Raw genomic sequence first — 15,319 nt, forward strand, 5'->3', positions numbered from 1 at the left:
ATGATGCTGAGAGACATGGGTATATTTTGCTTTGGAATTTGTGTGTGTTTTAGATTCCAGTCTTGTCCCCTTCTCCACAGGTACCATTTTAAGAAAATCATAATCAGAAGGATAAATGATCCATGTCTTCCTTTAGAGCTGCACGTAAAGGCACTTTTATTTTTGCCCTTCTCCCAAAGATGAAAGGTATAATGAATACACTATAAATGACTGAATGAGCTACAAGTCAATTGCTCTGAACTCCGTATTAATCCCACTTTCAATACAGAATGGAAGATGTCCTATGGTTCGTTTAGCTACCAAGTGGTATAAGCTGTTATTCTGTTATTCTCCAGAATTATAAAGGATTGCAAAACTTAATGTATAAAAGACAGGCAATAAAATGCTGGGCTGCCAAGCAAAGAAGACACTTTTAGTAATTTAAAGGAAGCAATGTATAGAAGGAACTACAAACTTACTCTTCAGTTCAACATACAATTGAGATATATATTTCCAATCCTCTCACCAGAATATTACACTGCAATTTGGAAAGATGTATTTTGAAAAACTTTTGCAAAGAGAAAACTCCTCTAATAGGTTTGGGCTAATATGAGCATTTCCAATTTCTGTTTCAGTCACTTCCATAAATTAGCTTATAAGTATATCAGGCAGAGAAAGTGCTCAGAAAGTGGAGGTGGTAGACTTTGTGTTGGTCCACTTCCAGCCTCAAGACCCCCTGTGTTGTGATGGTAAAACTCGGAGGGGTTATGGCAATATATGCTTATAAAATTGTGTTTTCACTGAAAGCCTGATGCATTTCTGGATGATAATTCAGATTATTCACCAGAGAGTGACCCTCAGGGTAACAGTAAGTATACTGCAGAAATGTCTAGATTTCTAAGCTGTTTCCTTGAAGTTCTGAAGTTGCAGAAAGAGAGAAAATAGTGAGCTATCAAAGCAAACCTTAACATGATATGTCTACAAAGGGAAGAATGGTGAGGGAGGACAGTAAGAGCATCATGATTCAGGGAAGTGCAGTGACACGAAGCAGTGTGGGCAAGTCGCCAGATGGGCAGCAAGCTGTGACCTAGTGACAGACAATGGATTCCCTGCCAAAAAGCAGACTCAAAGACTGTCTCATTGGCTGTCTTACAGAATCTGAACTTAGGTCAGGCAATGTTCTCTGTGCCATTGACTTGTGGCAGCTTTGTTTGGTTTAATATAAGTGTGTTAGTCAACAATTAAGAACGAGCCTTGACCCAAACAAATCTATTTCAAAACTAAACCCTGTCACTACAAAGTTGGGCTTGTTTACTTAATTCTACACAGCTATTTGTCCTCATCTTTCAAAAGAGAGATAAAGACATCTCTCTTATAGGGTTGTTGCAATCATTTAAATGTGATAATGTATTGAAATGCTTGGCACGAACTAAGACATCAGGAATAATAACTGATAATATCTGTCATCCTCATTATTAATTATTTATCTGAAATAAATTTTTCTATAGCTTGTTCCAATTGTGACAGTTATTCAAAAGCAAGCTTCAGACAAACTAACATAGTTTGATAATTTGTGGGGTAATACAGGATTTCATTAGGTACATGTGAATGGTGGCAGATTAGCTTTGTCTGCCCCTTGATAAATTCTTGTTTAAAAGTGGACAAGCTCCTGGATACATGCTCCCTAGATGAGGGCCATGCCACGATTTGACACCTGCTCAGAAATACTTCTGCTGCAGAGGTTTCCTGCCAAATCATCAAAGTTTTAGAAGACAGTATTTTCAGCCAACAAAGCACTTAAAAGAGGTGTTTCCAGTTTTGGAGGCAAGGCCAACTGCAGGTGGAAAGTGGGTGATTAGCAAATGCAGCTGCTGAAAATGTCTAACCTATTAACCTTATACTTTTCCCTTGAAGTCAGAGGAGAAAGATGTTGGTTTAAATTATAATTGAAGTTCACCATCTAGATTTGGAGCATTGGACTGTGGTGGGAAAGATGGCCAGACCAAGGCTTTCAGCTTTCTCCATTCCGCAGGTGAAGCTTGGACTTTGCTCTGTAAACCATCTGAAAATGAGGTCCTCCCTTCCCGGGTCCGATTGCCCCAGGGCTTAGCTTCTGATTACAATCACCAGGCTCTGCCAGGACTTTGGTTAAGGCTCTTCCACTGCAGTTGCTTGCCTGGATGCCATTAACACAGATCCATTAGTCCTAGGAACCTGCCCTCTTTCAGCCCCTTGAGTCTTGTCTCCCTCCCTGCTTGTCCTAGGAATCTTTCCTCTCCTCCCCAGCGTGATCAGCAGTAAAAGCACTTAGGTTTCTTTCCCTGCATGATCTGCACTACGCCTTGGACAGAACTGCTAAGTAGTGCTTGGAGCACCCACACTGTAAAGGAATTGGGGATATGCTAAAAAGGAAGCCCATAACCAAAAGCAAGAAGATTCACAATCAAATTGCAATAAATCTGCAGAGATTCATTAAAGAACAAGACACACAGGAAAAGCTGACTGCTGGAAAAACTGCTTTGCAAATGAATGATACGGCTGCTGAATCTTTGAAAAGACAGCACTACTCTCAGAAGTACTAACGTAGCCACGTATTAGCCCAAATGACTGGCTGATGAATGATAGTGCCATGTGTACAATCTCTCTCAGAAGGGTTTCTGGAAGGATTTGGGCTTAAATGCTGATGTGGGAAGTAAATAAAACGTTCCAATTGACTCTTCCCTCTACCTCCTCAACCAACTGCCCCTGCCCCATTCCCCAAATTTGTATTCTCTCCTGTTTGCTTTGCCTACATCAACAGTCTTGAACAGAACACAGTTGCTAAGTAACATGTAACTCCATCACATTTTCATCCTAAAAGACCAAATTAGTATATCAATGAATGCCATTTCCATATGATCACAATGAATATGACTCCTAAGATTTTGAGGTTAAAAAGGAACACAAGAAGCAAAATAATTTTGAATAAATTCATATGGATGGTTTAAAGAGATCTACCTATACTCTATTTGTTGGATTCATTGAAGCTTAGGAGGTACTATATTATATTAGATGAAATTTTAAAGTGGCATTTCTCCTCAGGAAAACTCACAGGTCCGAAAGTATATGCTGGAGCACTTTTCTCATTACTTTTAATGTAACAAAGTTTGATTTTCCTCATTTAGTCTTCAATCAGTGATCCAGAGGCATAGCAGAACAAGACAATACTTTATGTCATACCAGGTTAAATGCTGATCTTCTCAGTGCCAGGTTTAGGCTTTATAAATGAAGAGCAAATAACTTTTTCTTCTTAGTTGCAGACAGAGTGTTGCTTAGCTGTTTGATTCTATGACAAGAAGAAATAGAAGTGTTCCAACTTAACAGTTGGTACTTTTTTTAAGACCCATTTTTCTATTCACTTTAAGCCTAGTTCTTAAAACTCCAAGGGACCTTGGGATTCAATGGTGACAGAAAATCATGGGATCTAAAAGTGGTGTGGGTAAGGACACATGATGCTTCTCAGAAGGCTATAACTTGCCCACGGTCCTGTGAATGGGAGCTGAATTAATGGTTAAGGATTTGCAGATTTAGGCTCTGTATTCTTTCTGGATATAGATGGAAAACTAAGGAACAGAGATGGAGGATCCTATACAAGTGAGTTACAGAGGTAGACTCGCATAAATTCCTCAGTGACTCTTTGGCTCAGATTGAAAGAACTTTATTTTGAGAACTGAAGACAAACCGGGCTGGTTTATAGCCAAATTCCACTTTGGTTGGAGGTCACCTTAATTCCTCACTCGGCCTCACACCTGAATGTTCAACTATACAGACAACAGTGCTGGTCACTCAGGCCTTTTCAGGCAGCACAAAACTTGGGCTTTTATCAAGAAAGAGTTTAGGCTCCAGGGTCAGATGAATTCCTAGCTCTGCCATTTACTGGCTGTGTGACTTTAGGCAAACTGCTAAACTTCTCTCTTTAATATATTTACTTTTTTTTTTTTTTTTTGAGACAGAGTCTCACTCTGTTGCCCAGGCTGGAATGCAGTGGCGCAATCTTGGCTCACTGCAGCCTCCACCTCCCTGGTTCAAGCAATTCTCCTGCCTCAGCCTCCTGAGTAGCTGGGACTACAGGTGCCTGCTACCACGCCCGGCTAATTTTTTTGTATTTTTAGTAGCGACGGGGTTTCACCGTGTTAACCAGGATGTACATTATACTTTCTACCTCTCATGAGGATTATAAGTTTGGTATATGTAAAGTAAATAGGAGAGTTTGGGTCCCTATTAAGAGCTCAGAAAATATTAACTCCTATCCTTTCATTTGATGGTCTGACTTTCAAAAGGCCTGTTCAATCACAGCTGCAAGGGGACTTAGAATCATCCAGCCCAATATCCTTATTTTACACACGAGAACACTGCAGAGAAAGGAAGTGGCTTCTGACTTAATCTGTGACAGACCCAGGTCTCCAGATTGCTAGTTCAGGGTTTTCCTGTTTTATTTTGTTTGTGTTTCTTATACTAGTCTCCCTCTAAATCAGCCTTTGCCCTTCTGAATAGATCACTTCTCAGCTCCACACCTACTACTGCGTTCAAGGGTTAAGCCACCATTATTGCTCTCACTGCAATAAGCGACTCATTTCTCTGCTTCTATTCTTGCCTTCTTCAATCTATTTCCAACTTAACAGCTTAGAGTGCTTCTTTGCAAAGCATTATGTCCTCTCTCACTTCATCTCTTACTACTCTCACTCATTCAGCTTGTTACCCTACCCTGCTTGCTGTTCCTTGTGTATGTTTGCACACTCCAATCTCAGGTTTGGTGTTTTTTTTTTGAGACAGAGTTTCACACTTGTTGCCCAAGCAGGAGTGCAATGGTGCAATCTTGGCTCAGTGCAACCTCTGCCTCCTGGGTTCAAGCGATTCTTCTGCCTCAGCCTCCTGAGTAGCTGGGATTACAGGTGCGTGCCACCATGCCCGGCTAAGTTTTTTGTATTTTTAGTAGAAACGGGTTCCACCATGTTAGCCAGGCTGGTCTCAAACTCCTGACCTCAGGTGATCTGCCCGCCTCGGCCTCCCAAAGTGTTGGTATTACAGACGTGAGCCACCGTGCCCAGCCCAGTCTCAGGTTTTACATGTGCTATTTTCTTTACTTGGGATGCTTTTCACCAGATATTTGCATGATATGCTCCCTCCTCTGGCACTTTCCATTTTCCTATTGCGCTTTCTCCCCCGTGGGGCATTCACTACTTTATAACATATCTTGTATTTCTTTAGGTAGTGTTTGCCTACTTCAGTAGAGTGCAGACATTACGAGGGCACTACTTGTTCACGGCTGTTTCTCCAATGTCTAGAATGATGACTGACACAGAGGAGGTACCCAGTAAATGTGTGATGAGTGCATAAATGAGCAATGTGTCGATAGGATTTGTGGGATGTTCAAAAGAACATGTTTCCTCAGGTGTTTTAGGCATATAATAAAACCAAGCAAATGTTCTATCCTTAATTAAATATGCTGTGGCAGTGGACTTTCCAACACATAAAAATTTACCTTTTTTTAAAAAAAATCATAACCTGATAATTTTGTATTTGCATAGCTAAATCTACAGACATCTATCTTTCTTGAGTTAATTGTTAGGAAATACTCTGCAAAGCCAAACCAAAATCACAACCACTTTCCTAAAACTGTAAAGCATATATTTCCATTCTGGTGAATAAGGAGAAAATACATTTGTTTCATTCTGTCTCTTTCTGGGCTCTGAGAGAAACTTCAAAGAAAACAAAATGTAGACAGGAGGTCAGCTTTCATGAATCAGATTTCATCTTGATCGGCTTTTTATAGACCTATAGCAAAGTAGAGCCCTGAAAATTGTGTTAGGTAATGGGGATTCTGACAGACCCTTTAACTATGTGGAACTGGGAGGTTCTGCTATAATTCTGCTGCTTCAGATGAAAATTTCAAGTGTTTTCATTAGGTACAACAGCTGTTTCTATTACAGATAACAGATCTCAGAGGTGGTGATGCTGATATCAACTTCTACTGGGCTCAGAACACAGTGTAGCTTGTACAATTAGGTTTTTTTTTTTAATTATTATTTTTTTTCTGCACACGCAAATTAACTCTGTAGCAGTAAAAGGAAATTACTTACTTGCTACCGGAATTGTCTGAAAGTGATACAATCATCTTTTGTAGAGTCACATTAACCAAATTAAAAGCCTTGGGAAAAATTTGGCACCCTGTTCCTTCCCATTCACATCTTCCTCAAAACCTCTCACTAAGAAAGTGATGATCATTATCAGGGCTTTTAATTTGGAAAGACTGGCTGCTCACCAGTGAGCCTTTCTAGATAGCCAGTGGTTGGGTAGAGTGGCTGTACTGTGTTTCAGCCTTGGAGGCCTTGACTTTACTATCCTCCTGCTTGCTTGAATGTATAATTTCTAGCCTGGGACACACAGCCACAGTCCTGCTACTGTACATTGTTTCCAAGATGGTGCCATCATTTTATTCTCCACTGAATACAAATATTAACCCTTCATTGAAAGGAGGTGGATTGATTCCTCCAGCTCTTGGAACCTAAGCTGGTCTGTGACTGCTTTGATGAGTAGAATGTGGTGGGATTTGCTGTGCAAGTTCTAGGCTTACCCTTTAAGAGGACTGATGGTTTCTACTTCCTTTCTCTTAAAATACTCCCCTTCTTGAAACCCAGTTCATAGGAGCACATTCTGTGATGGATTTGCCACTATTTTGCCATGCTGTTTAAAGCCTAATTCACATAGAGAGGCCACGGTTAGGTACTCCAGTCAACTACCTCAGTGATTAGTGTCAACTGTAAGCCACGTGAGTGAACCATCTTGGAGTTCAGTCCATTTTAGCCTTCAGATGATTCCAGCCCCATGCATGGAAGCCATTTGACTAAACTGCACGAGATGCATTGAGTAAGAGCCACCTACAGGAGTCTGGTCAACTCGTAGAACTAACTGTGAGATAATTTTGAATTGTTGTTTTAAACTGCTACATTTGGACTGGTTTGGTTTGTAACACAGCAATAGATAACAACTGTAATGTCAAAAAATAGTGGCAAATCCATCATAGGATGTGCTCCTATGAACATGGGTATCAAAGATCTTTCAAATGAGGTGAAATTAGTTGTTGTTTATATGATATAGACAGATGTCATGTCAATCCTTATTGTATCTTTTCAGCTGGTCCCTAGAAGTTAATAATTGGATTATTGTTCTATTACCGTTTGGATTTGTAAATACAAATATTTACTGTACAAATGCTTTTTGTGGGGGAAAGGTAATGCTTTACACCAGAGTACAGCAAATGCTTTTTTTTTTTTTTTTTTTTTTGAGACAGAGTCTCACTCTGTAACCCAGGCTGGAGTGCAGTGGTGGGATCTCGGCTCACTGCAACCTCCGCCTCCTGGGTTCAAGCAATTCTGCTGCCTCGGCCTTCTAAGTAGCTGGGATTACAGGCGTGTGCCAACACACCTGGCTAATTTTTGTATTTTTAGTAGAGATGGAGTTTCACTATGTTGGCCAGGCTGGTCTCGAACTCCTGACCTCATGATCCACCCGCCTTGGCCTCCCAAAGTGCTGGGATTACAGGTGTGAGCCACCGCGCCCAGCCAGCAAATGTTTTCTGATGGTGCTAGATAGTAAATATTTTAGGCTTTGTGAGCTGTTATAGTTTTTGTGGCTACTGCTTAACTCAGTCAAGTTGACTTAGATAATATGTAAATAAATGGCATGGCTGTGTGAAATCAACTTTATTGACAAAAATAGATAATATGCTAGATTTGACCTGCAGACTGTAGTTTGTTGACCCTTGTTCTAAACAAGTATTTCTATAGCCAACAGAGACATGTGATTATATTGCTTAAGTCTCATCAGGACTGCGTTTGGCTGCTCTATCTCTAAGTCCTCTTGCCAGTCCTTCTTAGTCTCTGTCATGGGCTTCTCCTCCTAAGTTTGAAATGTGCTCCTCAAGGCCCTCTTCTCTCCTTACTCTATTATACTCTTTCTAAGCCATGATTTCAGCTAATGACAATTTGCCAATGACTAACGAATATCTATCTTTATTCAGTCTTTTATCCAGAACCCCAGGCTTTTGTATTTCCTGTTGGATGTCTTGCCAGTACCCTATGTGAACATGGGTGCACTTTTGTGCCAGTTGTTATCTTATAGCCTTGCAACTCCAAATCCGCTCTTTTATACTCAGCTCTGTGGTAAATACGGCTGAGACTCTGCAATTCCATTTCTTTTTTTGCCAACTGTTAGATTCTGTCATCAGAGGGCATTAGAGGAGAAAGAAGGGACTTGCTTCTTCTTTGCTTCTTGTTTACTTCTGTCTGCTTTAGGGTTCCTGGGAGTATCTCTTCAACAAACCTTCAATCAGAAACATACTTTCTTTTCTGTAGTAGCAGCCAAATTTAGTTTTTCCAAACGTCGCAAACTACATTCATTACTACCCGCCTCCCCAACACTTCCCATAGCACCGGTGGGTCAGTGGCCCCTTCTTGGAGGTTTGGGTCCCAGCCCTTCAGGACTCTAACCTCAGGGACACCAGCACCAGCTGAGCAGCACCTTCTAGTGGGGAGTCTGAGTTTTGGCTTAGTAGGGTCCCTGCTCGAAGTTTCTAAGTTTTAGCCATTCCGACTTCCTTTGATTCCCCAGCCCTAAGACATGGTAGTTGCTTTCTTTAATGGTTTTCTTTGTGACAACTTACTGTTCTCCTTTGTTTCTTCAGTTACCTAATTAACAACTTCATAAGTTAGTTAACCATTCTTTATATTAAATTTCCATTCATATATCTGGCATGGTTTCTTTCTCCCAACTGAACTCTAAAGGCATTTATATTCTTGGCCAAAAGCTGCTCCTATGAGAGTGTCTTCTTCTTTACTAAATGGCACCAGCAAACCTTTCCCTATTCCCTGCTCAGTTGCTCAATCAAGTATCTAGGCATCATTCTTAACCTTTTCTATTCTCTCAACTCCCAGATCCCATCAGTTGAACAAGGCCTATAGATGTGGCTTCCTGAATATTTCTTAGGTCCATCTGCTTTCTCTTCTTCTCTGTGCCCACAACCCTAAACCAAGACACCAGCATATCTCACCTGGATGATGGTCCCTACTTTATAACTGATTTCCCCACATTTCTGTAGCCCCTCAATCTCTTCTCCCCACCACAGCCCTAAAGATGTCTTAAAAACGTTTTCTAGTTAAATATACTTTAAAACATTCCTAACTTAATTTATAAGTCCTTCTGTAATTTCTCCTCCCTCTGCACTTCATTTTGAAATATCTTCTTTACTTTCTGGTTAGTTTTTGAATGTGCCATGCTTTTTTAAAAAACACTTTTGGTACAGAGTGGTCCCTCTGTTTAGAAATATCCCCTTTTACCTGGAAAACCACTACACATTCTTTAAATGTTGTATAAATATCATTTTCTTAGAGACAGTGTTTCTGACCTCCCAGACAAGGCTATTCTGCCATTTGTTTCCATAGATCATTGAACATCCCCTTTATTTCATAATATTCAGTTAGCTCATAAGTAGCTTTGTAGATCATAAGGACCATACAGGCAAGAGCCGTGCCTGTCTTGCTGAGCACAATATTTCCAATATCTAACTTTTTTTCTGGCATGGTAGATATGTATTCAACACATATTTGCAACAGTCAATTTCTGTTTTTTTGTACATACAGTGGACTCTTGAGCAACATAGGTTTGAAATGTGTAGGCCCATTTATAGGCATATTTTCTTCTGCCTTTGCCACCCCTGAGACAGCAAGACCAATCACCTCCTCAGCCAATTCAACATGAAGACAACAAGGATGAAGACCTTCACTTCCACTGAATGAACAGTAAACATATTTTCTCTTCATTATGATTGCCTTAATAACATTTTCTTTTTTCTAGCTTACGTTATTGTAAGAATACAATATATAATACATATATACAATACATGTGAATCAACGCTTTATGTTATCATAAGGCTTTCAGTCAATAGTAGGCTATTAGTAGTTAAGTTTTTAGGGAGCCAAAAGCTAATTGTAGATTTTTGACTGTGCTCCTAACCACCACGTTGTTCAAGGGTCAGCTGTCTATCACAGGGCCTCTGAGTTCATTACAAAAGACACGTGTTTCCTCAGGTGCTCCAGAATCCCTTAGGGTTGGCTTTTAAACTGAAGGTTCTTTTGTTTGTTTCACATCTCCTGATGCCAGTCTCCCCTGGTGGGTTCTTACAATGATGGGAGGAAGATGAATGGGGAGTTGATTGATCAGAATTTACCACTTTGAGTTTGACTGGAGACCCAAAATTACTAACTTTCACATTTTCAGAGGGTCCTATCGTGTCACACAAGTCTCCTGAGTACTTGGGTCCAGGTGCATCTTGGCACTTCCCGCATTTAAACCCCAGTAGCCAATGATGGGATGTTCCTCTATTTCTAACAACCAGTATGTCAGTCCTTTACTAAAAACATCAATGTGCTAGTTTCTCTGTAGCTCCCTGAAATGTAGTCATTATTCCTCAAGTGAAAAAAGTGGAAATATAGTTGGGGAGTGGACTAAAACGCTGATGAAAGGGCTTTAAAGAATTATAAAACCGAGAATGAAGGCGCAGATAATGAAAATAGAATATGAAAACGAGCATGATAATGAAGAAAAATCACGAAAGCATATGAACACAGTCTGTTGGAAAAGAAGCAGATTAAATAAATCCATATTTGATTTTGGTCACACTTCCAGGGAGAGAGCTGCATTTATTTTAAAAAGAAAAACAAAAACAACCCAAAGAACTTGGGTTTCTTTTTATCCTCCAAACAGATTTGACCCAAAATGGACATTTTCCTTGAGAATAATAGATCTTTTTCCTTCAGCTCAAAGTTTTACCTTTTGGATTGTATTCCACACACGTTCATTATCGTTTCTTCTTCCTTCAAGGGTGTCCATAGCATCTGCCATTAGTGACTGCAGCTGTGGCACCAAGATAAAAATTATCAGTGTGGAATTCACACTGAAATAACTTCTCTAAATACACAGATTAAAACCTAATTAAAAAATCATTTGTACGCTGATGATTTTATTACTCATCTTTCCTACAATGAATATTGCCACCTCATCTTTGTTTGTCATTGCTGAATATTATTGCAGATATAAAATACTGAAACAATGAAAAGATTCTTCTTGAAAATTTGTAGAAAACATATAGGTTTTAATGTAGTAGGTGTTGCTGTTTTGTGAAAAACAGATTTGGGTTGTAAAGAATGAAGGCAGTAGTTAATTCTGTCAGGAAATTGCATGTAGTACACGAAAGCGTTTTAGCGTTTTCTCCTGAGGCTAATGTATCATAATTCTAGGCATCAAGCAAAAACTCACCAGAGGACAATACTACAATTATGCCATTTTATTGCCTCTTAAATAATCTAGCTCATTTAACTTCTTTTACTATGCTTTTCTTTGTTAAAATTTTAAAATAGCCAAGTTTTTTTATTTTTAGGTCCCATTCAAAGGCAAGTTTTAAACATTCTAATCTTTGCCCCAAACAGGCACCTGCTGTACTCTAATGTGAAAGTATCCTGTACACATGGTGCATATGTGACCACAAAAGTGAAATGAAGTTACATCAAGCCATGTGCTATTCAAAGGTTAAAAAAAGTTCTTAAAAAATGCCAGTTCAATTCACTATAACATCAAACAGTAATGGACCTTAGATAATCTTTCTTTGGTTTAGATATTGCAGCATGTAAGCAGGAGAGAGAACTGAGTCACTCAAAATCTTCTATTAAGCAATCACTGTTTAGATAGCAGCATACAGGGTATTACTAGGATTAATTCTCTAGGTTAACCCACACTTGTAAGTTGCAAAGTAAAATCTATTATTGAAGGTCATGAAACCTTATAAGATATGTAATTTTTAAATGCTTGGCATACAGATATACTTCCATCTATATTTAAATTTTTTTTCTGCTGGGTATATAAGTACAAAAATATCCAATGAAATTTCATTTTCTAGAGTTTCAAATAGAGAAAAGTTACACTTTAGAAAAGAATGTCAATAATGCTAGTTTGAGGCTCTTTGTGTATATTTTGAAAAATAAGTATTTCCAGTAAAAAAAAAAAAATAGATGTGTGATTAAGAAGACTTAAGTGCAGAGAATTCCCCTGTATTTTTCATTTAAATCTTGAATGTGCTTTTCAGGAAGACAGGATCAACATTTTGCCGGCTTCTTAAATTAACATTTTCTTTGCTTCCTCTTATCTCAAAGGAGCATTAATCATCTAAAATTGGCTATAATATGCACTTTGAAAGCTCCATACTTACTATACTTCTGAGTGCCTTATGAATGGCAGGATAAACAGCCTTTTAGAAGGTGTTCTTTTGCACACAACCATAAAGTTTAGAAAGTATTATTGCCAGTTTTGACTTGGTAATTCCTTGATTCATAGACTTATTTCGTAGTTTTCATCTTTAGTATGCATAGTTTTATTATTTGGCTAGTCATACAACTTTCTATGCTTACTCTGAATATCAGTATTTATTTAACATGCTTTTAGCAAGTTTAGATGAACGTTATAAATGTTGGCAGCTCATTTCTTGATTAAATCTTAAAAAGCTCAAAGGGGGAGGGTTTCTTTAGTTATCTGAAAATTACAGGTAATCGGTTTGGGCTGTTCTCATCATTACTATGTGAATTCAATTCAGGGCTATAATTAGTTTTAGCTACTCTCAATTAAAGCTTCTAAGTAAAGGGTCTTTCCCTACAGCACACTAGGAGCTCCATATGGAGTAAATTTTACCTTCCCTTGAATGGGCAGCACACTGTTTACTATACTGTTTTTCAAATGAGGTGCTATCATTTCTAATATTAATTATGGTTATAATATGTACATCTGTCTGAAGATTATTTCTGTGAGAATCGCTTCAACTAGTTTTTGGGTCTGTGTGTGGCTAAAGTGTCTGGTTTTCTGAATAAACTCATCAATTCAGCTAAAAAAAAAACCCATCTATTTTCACCAGCTACGTTTTCTCTTCAAATAAACAACTTTTGTTGATTTATCTAAATGTACTAGTGTTGGCACTGCCAATATTTATTTTAACCCTGGAAGTGATTAAGAAAACTCTAAAGATGATTTTGTAGGGTCATTTTTCTATACAGCAATTACTCTTTTGTCCTCTCACTTTTTCATAAAAGAGAATCATATATCAATATATCTTGGAGTTTATTAAACAATCTCATTTTACCAAAAACCAGAAGCCTGACACACAATATAAATAACCAGCCCCTTTCTATGTTTTTACACATCACAACGTTTTTGCTGTAATAATGGAAGCTAGTTAATGTGGGCAAATAAAAACCAGACACACACCTTCCTACATTTTTCAGTTTTGTCATTAGAATGCTTCAAGAAGGTTTGGGAGTTTGCCCTCAGACTACATTTATTACCACAGGTTTTTTTTCTTTTTTCCAGACCGTATCACTTTTCTGTTGGCTCTGGGCCTATGAAACCCTTAAACAAAGAAAAATACTTACCAATTCTGCTTCCTGTTGACTGATGTCCTGTAGGTAGGGAATGGTTGCTAGCTCTGCCATTGCTTGATTAATCACCTGGGACTGCTCCTTTACTCTCTGCAGCTGGCTGAGGAGGTCGGCATATTGCAACTTCTCCACCACACCTGAGGATGCAGGAAAACTCCCCTAGTCTCAAAGTAAAAGAAATGTTTTAGAACAAAACCACAGAAATAGACCTCTCCCCAGGGATAGAAGTCAGGGCTTGTGATAATGTATTTACATCTTTTGAAACAACGGAATCTAGTACAAATACATGTTTCCTTCTATCATTTTACAGAATTGTCTTACACCCCTTTTTCTAGTAAGTAAATACACATAAAATAGAGTCCTTTGGAGAACTGTTGAGACGGATTTGCTGATTGTCCTGCATTAGGGAGCTAGGCTGAGGGGAAAAGAGGACTAAATTTGAATCTGCGCTTCACTCACCCAGGAGTGATCCCACAGAGCTGTGTCTGCCTAGAAGGGGCGAGTTTATCTATATCACCAAAGCATCATAAGAGGTAAGAGTTGCCTACTGTCTTGTTTATCTGAAAGAAAAATTTTTAATGCTAGTTGAATTTTGACAAATGTTGTGTAAGTTGAATTCTGTTTACCCCAATAGCTTACATGAAACCTCTAAGCTCTGCTTTTATTTCCAGTTCTTATTGGATAGCCTTGCACAGTCTCCTTGTTGACTAGCTTCCCTCTGTCTACTGGGACCATGTCAACAACTAACACGTTCCATCTTGACACAGACTACTGTGTGCCTTTGTAAGGACTGTTAACTCCCGTGGCATTTTGGCCTTTCTTAAGATGGGGCGCATTTAGAAAAAAGTGGCCCACAAAGGTGCGTGTTACTGCCATCCACAAAAGAGGAGACATTATCTTCTATAAAAATGTTTAATACAAATTGTAATGCTTGATAGGAGAGGCAACATTAGTCATGAAATTCTTAAGTTTATCTTTAAGAAAAAGTACTTTTGACATGGGGGTATATAAGAGTTAACATAAAAGCCTTGAGTTTCTGCTGCGTTTGGAGGGTCATGAGAAATGGGAATTCAAAAGAGGACTTAGTCTGGCAATTGCATTTTACATCCTGGTGTTCAGAAGAGAAGCGACCAAGTGCCCCTTTAGAGCAGAGGACCCCTGGACTGCCTACACCAGAATCACTACGCTTGCTTGTGGACTTGGCAGTTAGCAAACTCAGTGCTGGGCTTCACCCAATCACAATGTCTTGTTATGTGGCCCTAGAAATACAAATTTCAGCTAGGTGCCTCCCCAAATGTTCAAATATCTCAAACAGAAGTTTGAGACAAACCACCACCTTAAAGGTTAGTATCTGAGTAAAGACTATTTGGGTTTGCGCATACTTATGAAACAGAATTTCTTCTAGAAATTAGAGAAGGCAGACATATAATTTCACTCTCTTAAGAGAATCTCCTCTAAGGAGAAAAACTGCTGGAAACTGATATTACTGAACTTCAACTTAAAATTAGAAAGCACTTCTTTTTGAAAGGCCACACTCATATTCTGATTGACAGCAACCTCTGGAAGCTGACATTTTTTCTAGAATCTTGCAAATAAAGAAAGGCTGGCACCATCGTGCTGTATCTGCTTTATTTGTCCCTAACACCTACATATGCTGTTCAATGAATGTCTTCTTACTCACACTAATTTGTTCTTTCTGATTAATCATTTATCTGAAAATCTATAAACCTATAAGATTGATGATTGCAAATGGTAGATGTGGGGTTCCTTTCTGAATTGATGAAAAACCTAGCCTACCCATCAGTTTAAAGATGTAGCTAAACAAT

General features: G+C 38.8%; 1 protein-coding gene across 1 annotated transcript in view; it reads right to left on the minus strand.

Moving 5' to 3' along the window:
- The window catches only part of SPATA16 (spermatogenesis associated 16), a 257,164-nt gene that overhangs the window by 13,710 nt on the left and 228,135 nt on the right, over positions 1-15,319 (minus strand). Inside the window, exons 9-10 of the mRNA XM_063621699.1 lie at positions 13,488-13,652; positions 10,846-10,929 (exon numbers count right to left, since the gene is read on the minus strand). Of these exons, the coding sequence (XP_063477769.1) occupies positions 10,846-10,929; positions 13,488-13,652 (249 nt within the window). The remainder of the gene's footprint in view (positions 1-10,845; positions 10,930-13,487; positions 13,653-15,319) is intronic.

This window comes from Symphalangus syndactylus, chromosome 17 (genome assembly GCF_028878055.3).
Source record: "Symphalangus syndactylus isolate Jambi chromosome 17, NHGRI_mSymSyn1-v2.1_pri, whole genome shotgun sequence".
NCBI lineage: Eukaryota > Metazoa > Chordata > Mammalia > Primates > Hylobatidae > Symphalangus > Symphalangus syndactylus.